Source organism: Solanum lycopersicum, chromosome 12, assembly GCF_036512215.1.
Source record: "Solanum lycopersicum chromosome 12, SLM_r2.1".
Classification (NCBI taxonomy): Eukaryota; Viridiplantae; Streptophyta; class Magnoliopsida; order Solanales; family Solanaceae; genus Solanum; species Solanum lycopersicum.
The window spans coordinates 59,520,865-59,537,843 of record NC_090811.1 but is presented as its reverse complement, the minus strand read 5'-3'; the positions used below and the strand labels follow the sequence as shown (position 1 = coordinate 59,537,843).

Sequence of the window (16,979 nt, the reverse complement as noted above, 5' to 3'; positions counted from 1 at the left end):
GTTATATCTATTTGGCTACGCTTTATAAGTGTAGTCAAAGATGGCCACATTTAAAAAGTGTTGCCTAATGTCAAAGGTTACGCTTTTTTGGGCAGCCCCTAAAAAGTGTTGCTGAAAGTTTAAAAGTGTAGCCTTTTATCAAAGATAGCTTAGGGTACACTTAATTGGTCTTGCTGTAGGCCGAAAATGATGTAGTGATAAAGAACTTGATAGTCATTAGTCATATAAAATCATCAAAATAAGAAAAAAAGGTCATATTCCCTCATCTTAAGTTTGACAAATATGTCACAATACAAAGATAGATCATTCACAAGCACTTGTACAGCTGTATCATTTACTCAATTTTATTTTAATAATATCAATATTTATTTTACAAAACGTATAGTTCATGACTTGACATACAAGTGCAACAGATGTGTCGAGGAACTAGTCCACGAAAGAAGGGATATCATAACTTGCATTTTGTGTACTACACTAGGGACCAGAGTCACCAGACAGAAAAGAACCTCAGATCAGTATAGACTCATAGCCTTCCTGATCCCTTTGATTCCGACGTTGATAAATAACAGCAGCACCAACAACTAGTGCAATTCCAAACACTGCCAAGGCTCCAATAGCACTTTGTAATATTACAATCTCACCTGTCTGCAGTATCAAAGAAATAACAAGTTTAGGAAATCTGATGAAACAAGAATACTGTGGACATGATAAGATTGAGTTTACAGTTAAGTAGGAAATTCACTACTCTGAATCTCGAAAAACTTTTAATGAGTCAAAGAACTTACTTCATCTGTGGAATGTAGGATAGAATTAGGCTTCGGTGATGGTTCAGCAACCAAGAGATAGAACAACCCCATCACTCCTGTATGCCTCTGGGCATTGCTATAGTTTGATAGTAAAGTTACAGTCTCCCCTGCCGAGATCTTAATAGAGCCAGGTCTAGGATAACAACTAGACATCCCGACTATGTAACCAGCTTCATTTCCTGGTTCCTTTCCTTCCCCGTAGATTGGAATAGATGAGCATATGACATGTCCATCCTAGACCAAAGCAGGGGAAACAGAGAAGAAGAAATTAAGAAAATAATCAACACCAATGAACGAGTAAATCTGCTTTACTACCCGATAGCCTTGGACTTATACACTAGCTTATCTTCCTGAGTTCCCACACAAGTACTGAACTTACACCTATATATGCACTCACAAAACTAAAGCAACTAACTATCAAGAAGCAATATTATCTCCTATATAATGATGCAGTTCATCGAGGAGCCATTAATTGTCTCAAAGGGCAGGAGTCTCCATTCAGTTTAATAAAAAAACATCAAGTTTTCTGCAGCTAATTGAAGATAAACTGGAATTTGAATCAACAAAATAGTCTTCTGAAGTATGAAAATCATGTCAAATGAACGCTATCACTTGTCTTTTATCGGATGTTAAGAGAACGATATCAGATATGTATTCAATCAAACTGGTCTTGAAAGTCCGAGCATACATAATCAGTGTTAAGATGAGACCGAACTAAACCAATTATCACTAAAAGAAAAGTTTATCAATAAGTTAATCATCTGAAAATATATATAAGAAAGTAATCCATATTGTAACCAAAATATAATAGCTCAGAGTACCTCTCCATGGAGTGCCATACCAGTCCCTCCTGTATGTTGATGAGCAACTCCATATATGACATCTCCGCCGCTAGGAAAAGTTAAGATTATCTTCTTTGTATGAGTGCAATCGACATTTGCAACAGCTGACGAACATGATTCCACTAAATATTCGATCTGAAATAAAAGAAAATTTCCTGAATATTAGTCATATATATGCAGTAGTAAAGAGTTAAAAATGATTTGAGTTATGTGCTGAATTATCCTTCACACCTGGCAGTGATGTCTTGCCACAGTGGTAGTCGATTTTTCTGGCTTTTTCCATGTATCAGTGATATCAAGTATATAAATTTTGACAGGCACAATGGAGGCCTCCCAATCAATATACTTCACTGTGTACTTGAGGTACAGATTTCTCCTCGGTCCTTGGAATCCGTCTTTCACCCTGCATTTTGTTTCATCATAACAACATCTCAACCCTCCAATGTAATCTGGCTCTATAACTCGGTCATGCTCGTCCTTGGTAACATTATAAAGATCACACCTGCACTCAGTACATCCCAATCTATCTTCTGCACCTCGTGTATCAATTGCATGTACATTAAGCAACCATTTCTCCTCATATCCAGGAGGTACTTCCACTGGATTACCGACTTCTATTCCATAAGGATCTGGAACATAGGTGATTGTTTTTCGTGTCTCTGACCCAAGCCCGAAATATTGAGAAAGTCCTCCATCACATATACCTGAGTTTCTCTTGAGAATAAAATCTGATTGGTGGAACCCCAAATTATTATGGTAGTTTGTTACTTTCACACCTTTTTGTTGATAATATCTTACAACAATCCAATGGTGAAGATATGTTTCGTAGAGAGGTACAGGATTACCTCCCTCATCAACTACTTCTGCATCGAAATTTTTGATAGCAATATGGCCCTTTGGGAAGCCAATGTTGTAGTAAAACTTGTTAGAGACTGATCCAGGTTCCAGCACAAATGCTGGTGATAGAAACACAGCAGATTTCAAAGGGCTTTCTTGTGAACTTTGATCAACTATTATCAGTAGTAAGATCAAAACAAGGGAAATCAACTGGTGACTTGGACAGCCTAACATCTTTTTCCTCTTTACAACTACACTTGATGCAAGTATATCTGTTGACAACAACATACTCAAACCAATCAAATTAAGCATAAAGAGTTTAGTATTAGTTTCCATTAAGGGGCAGAACACGATTAGCTTACTGGGCGGAAAACAAATTATCATTTATTCCGTATGAACCTATCACTATTTTTCTTTTCTCAATGTATTTGTATTTAAAAATATTCATTGAATATGAACATAATATAAATCTCGAACCCATTAACTTTAAAGGACTAAAATCCCTGAATCCATAAACTTCAACATTATTATATAGGTGACATAACAAATTTATTATTTTCTCTCCGGCCACACTCTCCATCTCATCACATCACTATCTCCATTTTGCTAGATAAGATATAAATATTTTTGAAATAATATTTTCCTCATTTTTTCTGCGGAAACCATGCATAGAAGCTAAAATTCTTCGAAAACTAACATATATCCAATGAAATTTATTCAATCAATTAGAGTGAATCTGTACATAAAGTATACTAATGGTCATCAGTCTCAAGTTAAAAAATAAAAAACTACTAAGAGAAAAACTTACCCGATCGATAAGCAAAATAAAGTGACAGGGAATTTTTACTATATCGAAATCCCAGTTGAAAAAATAAAAGAAAGCAGCCATGAGATTGTTATAGAAGCTCTGCTGAGGACAGTGCTTACGACATAGGTTTGATTTTAGAGAAATAGTAAATTATTTTAATCTGACCACTAAATTTAGGATCCAATTTCATACCGCATATGGCCCTCATGTCAAATCTAATAACATAAAAACCCTACCATCTAGATTTTCCTACTATTTCTCTTTTATGTGATATAAAATAATTTAAAATAAAATAAAAAAATTAAACTTATGATGTAAATGGAGCGAGACGATTTTGTGGCTACATGGCCGGGTGGGTTTTTTAAAAAGAAAATAATATAAGGCAGATTACGATGCGATTTCAAATTTAATTTTAATTTTTTATAAAAATTATAAAATATTATTTATTATGATAATTTCTTTAAAGTTATTAAAATATTTTAACGCAGTAAATAAAAATAATTTAATAAAAGCTAATATAGCTTACATGCTTCTCAATTGATCTTTACAAAATAAAATAATAAATTATTATTTATTAAATTAATATAACTTATTAAGTAAATGAATTTATTTTTATGAATTTTATTTTTTACTATTAAATTTAGTTAGAATATTCAGAAGTTTACACAGGAGCGGGTTCATGCAACACGAAATGAAGCGGATTGAAATGAAAAAAAGAGAATTATTATGTGAAACAGAGCCAATCAATTTAAACTTTTTACGAATTAAACTCAACCTACCCGCTTTTACTTTTTCCCAAATTAAAACATTATTAAATATATACAAAAATATTATTCATTAAAAAAAGTATTTCTCACAAAATGAAACAGAGAAACTATAAAATAAGAGAAAGAAGATAACCTTAAATTCACATATTCTTTATTTTAATTTATACAACATAATATTTAATAATATTAGCAATATTTTATCTATAGTAATTACAATTATGTGAGAAAAATGTTCACCAAAGGTATACTTTTTAATTAAAAAAATTGTTATAAACGTCAATCCGCATGGCACGACTTTCGGTAAAATGTCTAAAACGTCAATCCGCATGGCACGACTTATACGACAAAAAACACAAATGGCCGGTAAATGCTTTTACACAATTAAAACTACTTCTTTTATTTTGATTAATTAATTTGAAAATATTATTCCGAAAATATTTATATATTATGCAATATAACGTATAAATATTTCTAGAATAATATCATTTGTATTTTTAAGATAATATTAATTATTATTTGTCATTTACAAAAAAATAAGTAAAAATTTTATTTATTTTATAAAATAATATTTTTTATGAAATTATTTTTTAGCAAAAAACATGTTCCTTAAGTAAAAATTGTGAATAAAGTTAAAATTTTTCGAAAAACTAATATATATATTTTATAAGCAACGAAATTCTTTAATCTGTTACAATAAATCTGTAAATTAAGTATATTAATGATGATTAAGAAGATATAAACTTACCCGACCAATAATCAAAAAAATCAATATAAAAGACGAAGAATTCTTTCTACATCAAAATCTCAATCGAAAAACTAATAACAAAAACTTCTAAATGACCTATTCAAAGGAAATGTTTTGTGATGAAAAAGATATAGAGGGAGTATGAGGATGTTATGAAAGCTAAGATATATAGGCTATCACATTTGCTCAAAAATAAATACGGTCCATTCGTCTTAGTTTATGTAAATTAATTTAGATTCAAATAAAAATCAAGAAAGAAATAAAAAAAATTGTGATTTAAATTAAATATAAAAAATATATAGGATTGTAATTATTTAATTAAAATAAAATAAGTATTTCAAAATTAAATTTTACTATTTAATATAGAAATAAATTATTTTTTAAATAAAATAAGGTATATATAAATTATATATATGGTTTGATTTGAGGACGAAATTTGGGCGATCCAATTCATACTCTCTTGATATTGACATGCCCTCAATATTGCCAAAAAAAAATAAAGATGTCAAATCTTAACAGATAAGCTTCACATCTAGATTATTTTAGCTATTAATTATTTTGTTTAAAATAAAATAAATATTTTAAATTAAATTATCTGAGTATACAAAATTATCATTTTTCTATTGACTAATCCAAGAAAAAGTATTCATGAATAGGAACAAAGAGAGTATAAAGTAAGGGAAAGACAGTAACTTTTAAATCTATATACTTTCTTTGTTACAATTTACATATAATTTTTTATTTAATAAATCTGTAATGATATTATTAATATTTTATATATATTGAATTATATTTATTTGGAAAAAATTTTATCAATATATACTTTTTTATTTAAAAATTTACTTAATTTAAAAATAATTTTAAAGCATCGCAAAAATCTTCATATGTTTCTTGAACTCTAAGAAACTTCAAGATTAATTAAATTAAACTGCCATAAATTTGTATGGAGTATAAAATAAGAGGAAAACAATATTTTAGAATATACTTTCGATAAAATGCTAAAAATGTCAATTGGCATGGGACGACTTATAATACAAACACAAATGCTGGTAAATGCTTTCACACATGTCAAATTATTATTTTATTTTATTTTTTACTTTTCTTACACGCCTGTTTAAACTATATATAGTATAATATTTAAGGAATATCGACAAGTCATTATCATTTATCTACCACTTCACCATGAGGAGTCAATATCTTGTATTAATCAAATTTTCATCTTCTTTCTCGTATAGATTTTAGTGTAGATTACTAATATTAGTCGAAGGTAAATACAATCAATCACATATATAAATATTTGGCACAATATATAATTATACTTTTTTAGATTAATTTCAACTTATATTTATATTTTTTTTTTATTTTGACTGTGCACAGATATATTTAAATTTGTATGAACTTAAATAAATAGTCATATAAATTTTACACGACAATTTGTGTTTTCAGTGATGAACTACATTGTCATGACCCAAATCGGGCCGCGACTGGCACCCGACACTTACCCTCCTATGTGAGCGAACCAATCAATACAAAACCCAACATTTCGAATATAATAACACAATATAATGCGGAAGACTTAAACTCATTAATGAAAATCAATAATCAACTTCTAAAAACTCGACAACTATTATTATCCCCAAAATCTGAAAGTCATCATCACAAGAACATCTATCCTCGAATTTCTAATCTAAGAGTATCTAAGAAGCTAAATACATAAAAAGCTAGTCCATGCCGGAACTTCAAGGCATCAAGACATGAAGAGGAAGATCCAGTCCAAGCTAGAAGCATTAGCTCACCCTGAAATCCGGAGTAATGAAGACTGGCTAGAGTTGCGGTTGAGTTGAAGACGACCGTATGTTTGCTACACTCCACATATAACAAAGAAAGAAACGTACAAGTAGGGGTCAGTACAAAACACGGGTACTGAGTAGATATCATCGGCCAACTCAAAATAGAAAACAATATATATCAAGTAATAATATAAAATCAACTACATTATTCAACATGTAGCAACAACAAGTACCATGATCGTTAATATATACCGCAAAGTTCACACATGAGGACTCAAGTCTCAATACCATACTCATTTGGGAATTAGGTTCATTAGATTGAGTATATTAACATCTTTCAAGATTCATCACCTTTATTCTTGTGTCGGTACGTGACACTTCGCTCCCCTACTACTATGTGTCGGAACGTGACACTCCGATCCCCTAGTTCTACGTGTCGGTTCGTGACATCCAATCCCCTAGTTTTACGTGTCGGTTCGTGACACCCGATCCCCTAATTCTACGTGTCGGTTCGTGACACCCGATCCCCTAATTCTATGTGTCGGTCTGTGACACCCGATCCTCTGATTCTACGTGTCGGTTCGTGACACCCGATCCCCAAATTTTACGTGTCGATTCGTGACACCCGCTCCACTAATCTCATTCTATTAATTCATCCAGCCTTCTTTTATACCAAGGCATCATCAATCTCATTACTTTAGTTCATCAAGCCTTCTTTTATACCAAGGCATCATCATTAACAAGGGGTTTTCAAGATTGGAGTTTTCAAGATTTGGGATTCAATAGCTTCATCATGCTTAATTCATCACAATTATATAATCATATTCATGCAAGCATACAATTAAGCATATAGAGGACTTTACAATACAACCCAACACATATCATTCGCCATTAAGAGTTTACTACGAATAGTATAAAAACCATAACCTACCTCCACCGAAGAATTTTGATCAAGCAAGCAATTTCCCAAAGCTTTGTTCTTCTTCTCGTTTCTCCTCTTTCTCGTTCGATCCTCTCTCTCTCTCTCTTGTTCTTTCTATTTTTCTTATTCAAACCCTCTTTCTTTTACCCTAATTAGCATATAATTAAGTATAACAGATGGTGAATTTACCCATTAATTAATCCAAGGTTATCTCTTTTAACCCTCAAGTAATTAGGTTATTAACATTAACCCACTAAATTTATAATTATAGCAGGAAATAGTCCAAAACGCCCCTTAAAATATTTAACAGAAATCCGACCCAGCCTGGGATTATGTAGCCTGTGACGGGCCGTCGTGACTGCGACGGTCCGTCCTACTGCTTCCGTCACAGAGTTCAGAGACTAGATTTTTACCAAGAGTCTGTGACGGTCCGTCCTGCCATTTCGTTGCGAAGTTCAGAGAGTCGATTTCAGTACCCAAATTTCAGAATTTTAAGTGTTTTGGAACGAGACCCCCTCGACGATCCGTCGTGGGATCCGTCGTCTCAGCCAGTTTTTCCAGAAATAAAATTTGCTGCTCAAAACGACTAAACAGGTCGTTACAATAGATACCAATTTACCCATCGATTGTCCCCGAACGATTACAAGAAGAAAAACAAGGGCGAAAAGGAGTACCTGAATCTGTAAACAGGTGTGGGTATTTTTCTCGCATATCAGCCTCCTTCTCCCACGTGGACTCTTCAACTGGTCGATTCTTCCATTGAACTTTGATGGATGCAATCTCCCTTGATTTCAACTTGCGAATTTCTCTATCTAGAATGGAAACAGGCTCCTCCTCATAAGTCAAATTCTCATCGAGAAGAACCGAATCCCAACGAATGATGTAGTTTCCATCCCCATGGTATCTCTTCAACATAGACACATGAAATACCGGATGCACTCCTGACAGTCCTGGGGGCAAGGCTAATTCATAAGCCACCTCCCCTACTCGCTTAAGTACTTCAAATGGTCCAATATGCCTTGGGCTTAGCTTACCTTTTTTTCCAAACCGCATCACCCCTTTCATGGGTGAAACCTTCAGCAAGACTTGCTCACCCTCCATAAACTCCATGTCTCTAACCTTTCAATCCGCATATTCTTTCTGCCTGCTTTGAGCTGCTAAAAGCTTTTCTTGAATAGATTTCACTTTCTCCAATGAATCCCTCAAAAGGTCAGTACCCCAAGGTCTAACCTCAAATGCATCAAACCAACCAATGGGAGACCTACATCTCCTCCCATACAATGCTTCGAATGGAGCCATATCAATACTTGAGTGATAACTATTGTTGTATGAGAACTCTGCTAAGGGTAAGAAGTTATCCCAATGACCACCAAAGTCTATCACACATGCACGAAGCATATCCTCCAACACTTGAATCGTTCGTTCAGACTGACCATCAGTCTGAGGATGGAACACAATACTAAGGTCCAACCTAGTACCCAATTCCGCATGCAATGTTTTCCAAAACATGGAGGTAAACTGCGTACCTCTATCTGATATGATGAAGAGTGGAACCCCATGCAATCGAACAACTTCCGATATGTAAAGTTTGACTAACTTCTCTGCATTGTAAGTCATCTTGACCGGAATGAAGTGAGCAGACTTAGTTAACCTATCAACAATCACCCAAATGGAGTCATACTTACTCATTGTCTTTGGAAGACCAACCACGAAGTCCATTGCAATTCTCTCCCACTTCCATTCAGGAATGGGCATTCTCTGAAGTGTTCCTTCAGGCATCTGTTGTTCATACTTTACTTACTGACAATTTGGACATTTGGCAACAAACTCCACAATGTCACACTTCATTCTACTCCACCAAAAATATTGTTTTAGGTCACGATACATCTTGGTCGCACCAGGGTGTATAGAGTACCTTGAACTATGAGCCTCTGTCAAAATAGTGTTGATCAAGTCATCAATGCGGGGTACACATACCCTTCCCTTGATTCTCAAAACACCCTCCTCATCTATTGTTGCTTCTTTAGACTTTCCTCGCAACACTTTATCTCGGATCAATTTCTCATCATTAAACTGCTTTCCCTTGATCTTGTCAAGAAAAGAAGATCTTGCCTCCACACAAGCCAACAATCCTCCCTTCTCATTTACTTCTAACCTCATAAAGTTGTTAGCCAGAGTCTGAACCTCTCTAGCCAATGGACGTCTAGAAACTTGTAAGTGAGCTAGACTTCCCATGCTCCATGCCTTTCTACTTAAGGCGTCTGCCACAACATTAGCCTTTCCCGGATGATACAAGATAGTGATATCGTAGTCCTTCAGTAGTTCCATCCATCTCTTCTGTCTCAAATTCAAATCTTTTTGAGTAAAGACATACTGTAGGCTACGATGATCCGTGTATACTTCACACTTAACTCCATATAGATAGTGCCTCCATTGTTTTAATGCAAACACTACCACAGCCAACTCCAAATCATGGGTCGGATAATTACGTTCGTGCACCTTTAATTATCTTGAAGCATAAGCAATTACGTTCTTCTCTTGAATTAGCACTGCACCCAAACCCGAATAGGATGCATCACAATAGACAATGAAATTCTTACCTTCCACTGGCAGGGTAAGGATTGGTGCAGTAGTCAACAAGGTCTTGAGTTTCTGAAAGCTTTCCTCACATTCGTCCGACCATACAAATGGAACATTCTGCTTAGTCAAGTTCGTCAATTGGGAAGCAATGGAAGAGAATCCATTGACAAATCGACGGTAATAGCTAGCTAAACCAACAAAGCTCCTTATTTCTGACACATTAGTAGGTCTTACCCAATTCTTCACTGTCTCAATCTTAGAAGGATCCATCATCACCCCATCCTTAGAAACCACATGCCCCAAGAAGGACACTGCATCTAGCCAAAACTCACACTTGGAGAATTTGGCATAAAGCTTTTTCTCCCTCAACATTTCCAATACAATTCTCAAGTGCTCCTCATGTTTCTTCTTGCTTTTTGAGTATACCGATATATCATCAATAAATACGATCACAAAGAGATCCAGATATGACTTAAAAATCCCCTACATCAAGCTCATGAAAGCAGCGGGGGCATTCGTAAGACCAAAAGACATCACTACAAATTCGTAATGCCCATACCTGGTCCGAAAAACAGTCTTGGGCACATCCGTTGCCCGTATTTTCAATTGATGATAACCGGAACTCAAGTCAATCTTAGAGAAGACACAAACACCTTGTAACTGATCAAACAAGTCATCAATGCGAGGAATGGGATACTTGTTCTTAATAGTTACCTTGTTCAACTGTCGGTAGTCTATGCACATCCGAAAACTCCCATCCTTCTTCTTCACAAATAACACTAGAGCACCCCAACGGGATGCACTTGGTCTAATGAAACCTTTACTTAACAACTCTTGAAGTTGGGCCTTTAACTCTCTTAACTAAGCGGGAGCCATTCTATAAGGGGGTATAGAAATGGGGCGAGTACCCGGTTCAAGATCAATGCAGAAGTCAATATCCCTATCCGGTGGCATACCAGGAAGGTCTGCGGGAAACACATCTAAAAACTCACGAACTATCAAAACTGACTCAATTGGAGGTACTTGGGTAGTATCATCCCTGAGATGTGCCAAGAACGCTAAACAACCCTTACTAACCATTTTCTTAGCACGAAGAAAGGAGATGATACGAACCGGATTGGAAGTGTAGTCACCCTCCCACACTAACGGATCTGTGTCAAGCTTGGCTAACGTCACAGTTTTAGCATTACAATCCAAGATCGCAAAATTCGGAGAAAGCCAGGTCATACCCAGAATTACATCAAAATCAACCATTTCTAAGATAACCAAGTCTACATAAGTATTGCTCCCCACAAAAGTCACCAGACCAGACCTATATACTTTTTCAACTATCACAGACTCACCCACCGGGGTAGAAACACGAATAGGCATGTCAAGCAATTCACAATGTAAATTAAGTTCATTAGCAAATGAGGAAGATACATAAGAAAATGTGGATCCAGGATCAAACAATACAGAAGTCATGCAATCACAAACCAAAAGATTACCTGTGATGACAGCATCAGATGTCTCCGCTTCAGATCTCCCAGGGAAAGCGTAACAATGGGCCCTATCACCTGTCTGCCCGTTGCCCCTAACAGGTTGCGCTGCAGTAGTTCCTATTTGTCCGTCACCCCGGCCGTTTTGATGACCACCATTACCTCGGCCACCACGTCCTCCAGAATAACGGCCCCTACCATGACCACCTCTACCTCTAGCTATTGGGGGTCTATAACTCTGTTTTGGACAATTCCTCCTAATATGTCCAGTATCCCCACATCCATAACACTCTCTGGAATCAGACATAGGTCTCTCAGAGAAGTGTTGACCGGTCTGAGGTGGACCCCCAGCTACAGTCTGTAGTGAAGACTGAATTGGTCGGACTGAGTAACCTCCTGAACCCTGTCCTCTAGAGTAAGAACCATTAAACTCACCTCCCTTTCGAAACCTTTTGGATGTCGATGCCATGGTGAAGTCATCTGGCTTCACTCCTTCTACCTCTATCACGAAGTCTACCACTTCTTGAAAGGATTTTGCCGTAGTCGCTACCTTTAAGGCTGAAATCCGCAGTTCTGACCTCAACCCCTTCACAAAACGGCAAATCCGCTCTTGTGGACTAAAACAAAGTTAGGTGGCATACCGGGATAATGCACGAAACTTAGCCTCATATGCAGTAACCGACATCCTACCTTGTTCTAGGCTCAAGAACTCAACTCTTTTCCTATCCCTCAAAGTCCGGGGGATATACTTCTCCATAAACAAGATAGAGAATGATGCCAAAGTCATAGGTGGTGCCTCTGTTGGTTGACACTCAACATGTGACCGGCACCACATTTTGGCGTTCCCTTGAAACTGATAAGTCACAAACTCAACACCAAACCGTTCTACTATACCCATCTTGTGTAGTAGCTCATGACAGTCAACCAGAAAATCATAAGCATCCTCAGATTCAGCACCCTTGAAGACTGGAGGTTTCAATTTCAAGAACTTAGTGAAAAGTTCATGCTGATCATTTGTCATTATAGGCCCTGTAATCAGACGAGGAAACGTGCCTATTTCCAATGAGGCATCCATGTGGGGAGCCACAGTAGCCGCATGTTGTACCTCCGGAGCCTGAGGTGCTGGTGTAGAAAACACTGGAGGTGTCTGGCCTTGATCAGATAACCCGCTAAGATAAGCAAGAACCTGATTGATCATCTCTGGGGTAGGTTGGGGTGGTAATTTCTCATTCTGTACTTGTTCATTTTCCCCATCCTCCCCTTCTCTTACTACTTCCTTAGTCGGTGGAGGAGTCACCGCCCTAGTACCAGATGGGTCAGGCATTCGTCCTCTTCCTTTAGAGGACGTCCTCTCGCGACCTCTACCGCGGCCTCTTGCCACTGCTCCTCTTTGAGCTACAGTCTCAGTGGCTGGCTCAGATGCATCTTGTCTTGCCGATGTTGATGTTGGCGTGGTTGTTGCTCTAGTTCTAACCATCTGCGAAGTAAAGTGAAGATGGTCAGATACCAATTTGTATCACCTAGATACCAATTGGATCCAAGTAATAGCACGAAAGAAAGAAAGAAGGAATGGAATTTCTCCTAAAGTCTTATAGCCTCTCAAAGAAAAGTAAAGGCTTCCCCCTACCGTTCCTTAAGACTCTACTAGACTCGTTCTTGTGTGATGAGACCAACGAACCTAATGCTCTGATACCAAGTTTGTCACGACCCAAATCGGGCCGCGACTGGCACCCACACTTACCCTTCTATGTGAGCGAACCAATCAATACAAAACCCAACATTTCGAATATAATAACACAATATAATGCGGAAAACTTAAACTCATTAATGAAAATCAATAATCAACTTCTTAAAACTCGACAACTATTATTATCCCCAAAATCTGAAAGTCATCATCACAAGAACATCTATCCTCGAATATCTAATCTAAGAGTATCTAAGAAGCTAAATACATAAAAATCTAGTCCATGCCGGAACTTCAAGGCATCAAGACATGAAGAGGAAGATCCAGTCTAGGCTAGAAGCATTAGCTCACCCTGAAATCTGGAGTAATGAAGACTGGATAGAGTTGCGGTTGAGTTGAAGACGACGGTATATTTGCTGCACTCCACATATAACAAAGAAAGAAACATACAAGTAGGGGTCAGTACAAAACACGGGTACTGAGTAGATATCATCGGCCAACTCAAAATAGAAAACAATATATATCAAGTAATAATATAAAATCAACTACATTACTCAACATGTAGCAACAACAAGTACCATGATCGTTAATAAGTACCGCCAAGTTCACACATGAAGACTCAAGCCTCAATACCATACTCATTTGGGAATTAGGTTCATTAGATTGAGTATATTAACATCTTTCAAGATTCATCACCTTTATTCTTGTGTCGGTACGTGACACTCCGCTCCCCTACTACTATGTATCGGAACGTGACACTCCGATCCGCTAGTTCTACGTGTCGGTTCGTGACACCCGATCCCCTAGTTCTACTTGTCGGTTCGTGACACCCGATCCCCTAATTCTACGTGTCGGTTCGTGACACCCGATCCCCTAATTCTACGTGTCGGTTCGTGACACCCGATCCCCTAATTCTACGTGTCGGTTCGTGACACCCGCTCCACTAATCTCATTCTATTAATTCATCCCGCCTTCTTTTATACCAAGGCATCATCAATCTCATTACTTTAGTTCATCAAGCCTTCTTTTATACCAAGGCATAATCAATCTCATTACTTTAGTTCATCAAGCCTTCTTTTATACCAAGGCATCATCATTAACAAGGGGTTTTCAAGATTGGAGTTTTCAAGATTTGGGATTCAATAGCTTCATCATGCTTAATTCATCACAATTATATAATCATATTCATGCAAGCATACAATTAAGCATATAGAGGACTTTACAATACAATCCAACACATATCATTCGCCATTAAGAGTTAACTACGAATAGTATAAAAACCATAACCTACCTCCACCGAAGAATTTTGATCAAGCAAGCAATTTCCCAAAGCTTTGTTCTTCTTCTCGTTTCTCCTCTTTCTCGTTCGATCCTCTCTCTCTCTCTTGTTCTTTCTATTTTTCTTATTCAAACCCTCTTTCTTTTACCCTAATTAGCATATAATTAAGTATAACAGATGGTGAATTTACCCATTAATTAATCCAAGGTTATCTCTTTTAACCCTCAAGTAATTAGGTTATTAACATTAACCCACTAAATTTATAATTATAGCAGGAAATAGTCCAAAACGCCCCTTAAAATATTTAACAGAAATCCGACCCAGCCTGGGATTATGTAGCCTGTGACGGGCCGTCGTGACTGCGACGGTCCGTCCTGCTGCTTCCGTCACAGAGTTTAGAGACTAGATTTTTACCAAGAGTTTGTGACGGTCCGTCCTGCCATTTCGTCGTGAAGTTCAGAGAGTCGATTTCAGTACCCAAATTTCAGAATTCTAAGTGTTTTGGAACGAGACCCCCTCGACGATCCGTCGTACCCATGACGGTCCGTCGTGGGATCCGTCGTCTCAGCCAGTTTTTCCAGAAAATAAAATCTGCTGCTCAAAACGACTAAACAGATCGTTACATACATAGATCATATCACGTGGGATTCATGTGTCTATTTATTTAATTTTATAAAAATTTAAATATTTATTCATGTGCATCTAAAAATGAAGGACGTAAAGTGAAATAAAATCAAATTAAAAAATATATTTATGTATTATGGCTAATTACTTTAAATGGAGACAAATTAATATACAGAGTTATTATCGAACAAAGAACAAAAACAAGTTGAAGATTCCTAAATATGGAGTTTATTCTTGCGGATAACTTAGTCGTGTAGCTTATAAAATATTTTGAGTTTATTTAGTTTTTTCATTTTAAAAAGAATGACTTTTTTTAGTAATTAAAAAAGAATGACCTTTTTCTTTTTTTATAACATTTTAATGTCAACTTTCTGCGTGATATGTTAAAAGCTACAAGATCAAAGGATAATTTTATACTTTGAGATCTTACTTTAATTTAGAATCACAAGATTCAAACTTTTTTTTTATTTTTAAACTTTGTGTCAAGTCAAATCATATTATTCTTTATGAAACAGACAGAATAATATTTATCAATATATCAAAAACTAAACTTGTCAATTTTTAATTTATATTTTTTCATTATTTTCTTTCTTGACAGAAATGAAAAATAGAAAAAACAGAAGACGTACTTATTGTCAAAAATGAAATGGTGGACTATGAGTCAAGATTAAATACTTCTTATGTCCACTTCTAATCCTTATGTTAGGATTTCGAAATTCAATTGAATTAATTTTTAAAGTTAAATTAGATTATTATTAATTTGATATTTTTAAATAAAGTAAATTATATTAAAAAACCATGCAAAAAGTACTATAAGTTTCGGTTTTCGCACATCAATATGATAAAAAGATGTATAATAAAATATAAATTAAAATTATTATCGTTTAATTCTAAAAAAAATAAAATTATGACAATTAAAAATAAACACAGATGATACCAAATATCATTAATTTCATTCATTATCGATACACATGCTCGTCTCTGTCTCAACTGCAATAGTTTTTGGACAACGAAATTTAACAAACTTATAGAACAAAGATATATATAAAAGAGCTGATACCACTTACCAAGATTTGACAATTTTAAGATTTTTATAGTATCTAAAAGTGGACGTTCTGTTTTCTTTTATTTGGAATATTAAAAGTTGAAGCTGTGTTTGATGAATCAAATTGCTCTAAAATAATAGTATCTCTCAAACAGATAATTACATTATACCTATTATTAGATCTCATATACGAGTTATTATATACTATTGTTAATATCTTTTTCACTTTATTTCAGTCTTTTGAATTTAAAGTTATGTTTGGTCATATTTTTTACAAAAAATATTTGGTTGTTAATTAGAGTATACATTTTTCTTTTTTTAAAAAAAAATGAAATGAGGCTATTTTTATAAATAAAATGGGTGGGGTTAAAATTTTAAAAAGAAAAATATAGTAAAAGTGAAAATAATGTTTCGTGTGTTTTTCAACAACTTCAAGTTGTATTTGAAAGTTCCAGAGCCAAATGTTGTTCTTTTTAAGAAAGTGAAACAATTGTATCTGAATTTGGAATTTCCATGGTCAAATCTTGTTTTGGGAATTCTCATCATCGAACAAGTCCTTTTCTTTTTGGTAGTAACAATGAGTTAGTGTGACATATTAAAAGGCGAATTGAGAATTTAAAGATTTTGAACGTAATAAATTATCTTAGTTCAAATATGAGCTTTAAGATAAATTCAATAAAACTAATAAAATAGAGCTCTCGCTAAACTCAAGTATTGCAGATGGTTTTTTTTGCTTGTATTAGCAGCACGATGACACTCATATGCTCCTCAT

The 16,979-nt window shown here is 35.3% G+C and overlaps 1 protein-coding gene across 2 annotated transcripts; it reads right to left on the bottom strand.

Annotated features, from left to right (window-relative positions):
- Positions 1-320: 320 nt before the first annotated feature.
- On the bottom strand, positions 321-4,999 carry LOC101252852 (uncharacterized). 2 transcript variants are annotated; one of them, XM_010315937.4, is made up of 5 exons: positions 4,806-4,999; positions 1,880-2,757; positions 1,628-1,783; positions 786-1,040; positions 321-645 (listed from the first exon to the last, which is right to left on the bottom strand). In XM_010315937.4, the coding sequence occupies exons 2-5, from the start codon at positions 2,717-2,719 to the stop codon at positions 508-510; spliced, it is 1,389 nt and encodes a 462-aa protein (XP_010314239.1). In that variant the 5' UTR covers positions 2,720-2,757; positions 4,806-4,999; the 3' UTR covers positions 321-507. The 2 variants fall into 2 exon arrangements, with proteins under 2 accessions (XP_010314239.1, XP_004252289.1); XM_004252241.5 differs by lacking the exon at positions 4,806-4,999 and adding an exon at positions 3,294-3,637.
- Positions 5,000-16,979: the final 11,980 nt, after the last annotated feature.

Bases quoted from the DNA above. Each gene is read 5' to 3' on its own strand.
- LOC101252852 (XM_010315937.4), bottom strand. From the start codon at position 2,719: ATGTTAGGCTGTCCAAGTCACCAGTTGATTTCCCTTGTTTTGATCTTA. The intron at 1,041-1,627 runs GTACTCTGAGCT...GCTTTGGTCTAG, and splicing joins GTATGGCACTCCATGGAGAG to GATGGACATGTCATATGCTC. The intron at 646-785 runs GTAAGTTCTTTG...TTGATACTGCAG, and splicing joins TCCTACATTCCACAGATGAA to ACAGGTGAGATTGTAATATT.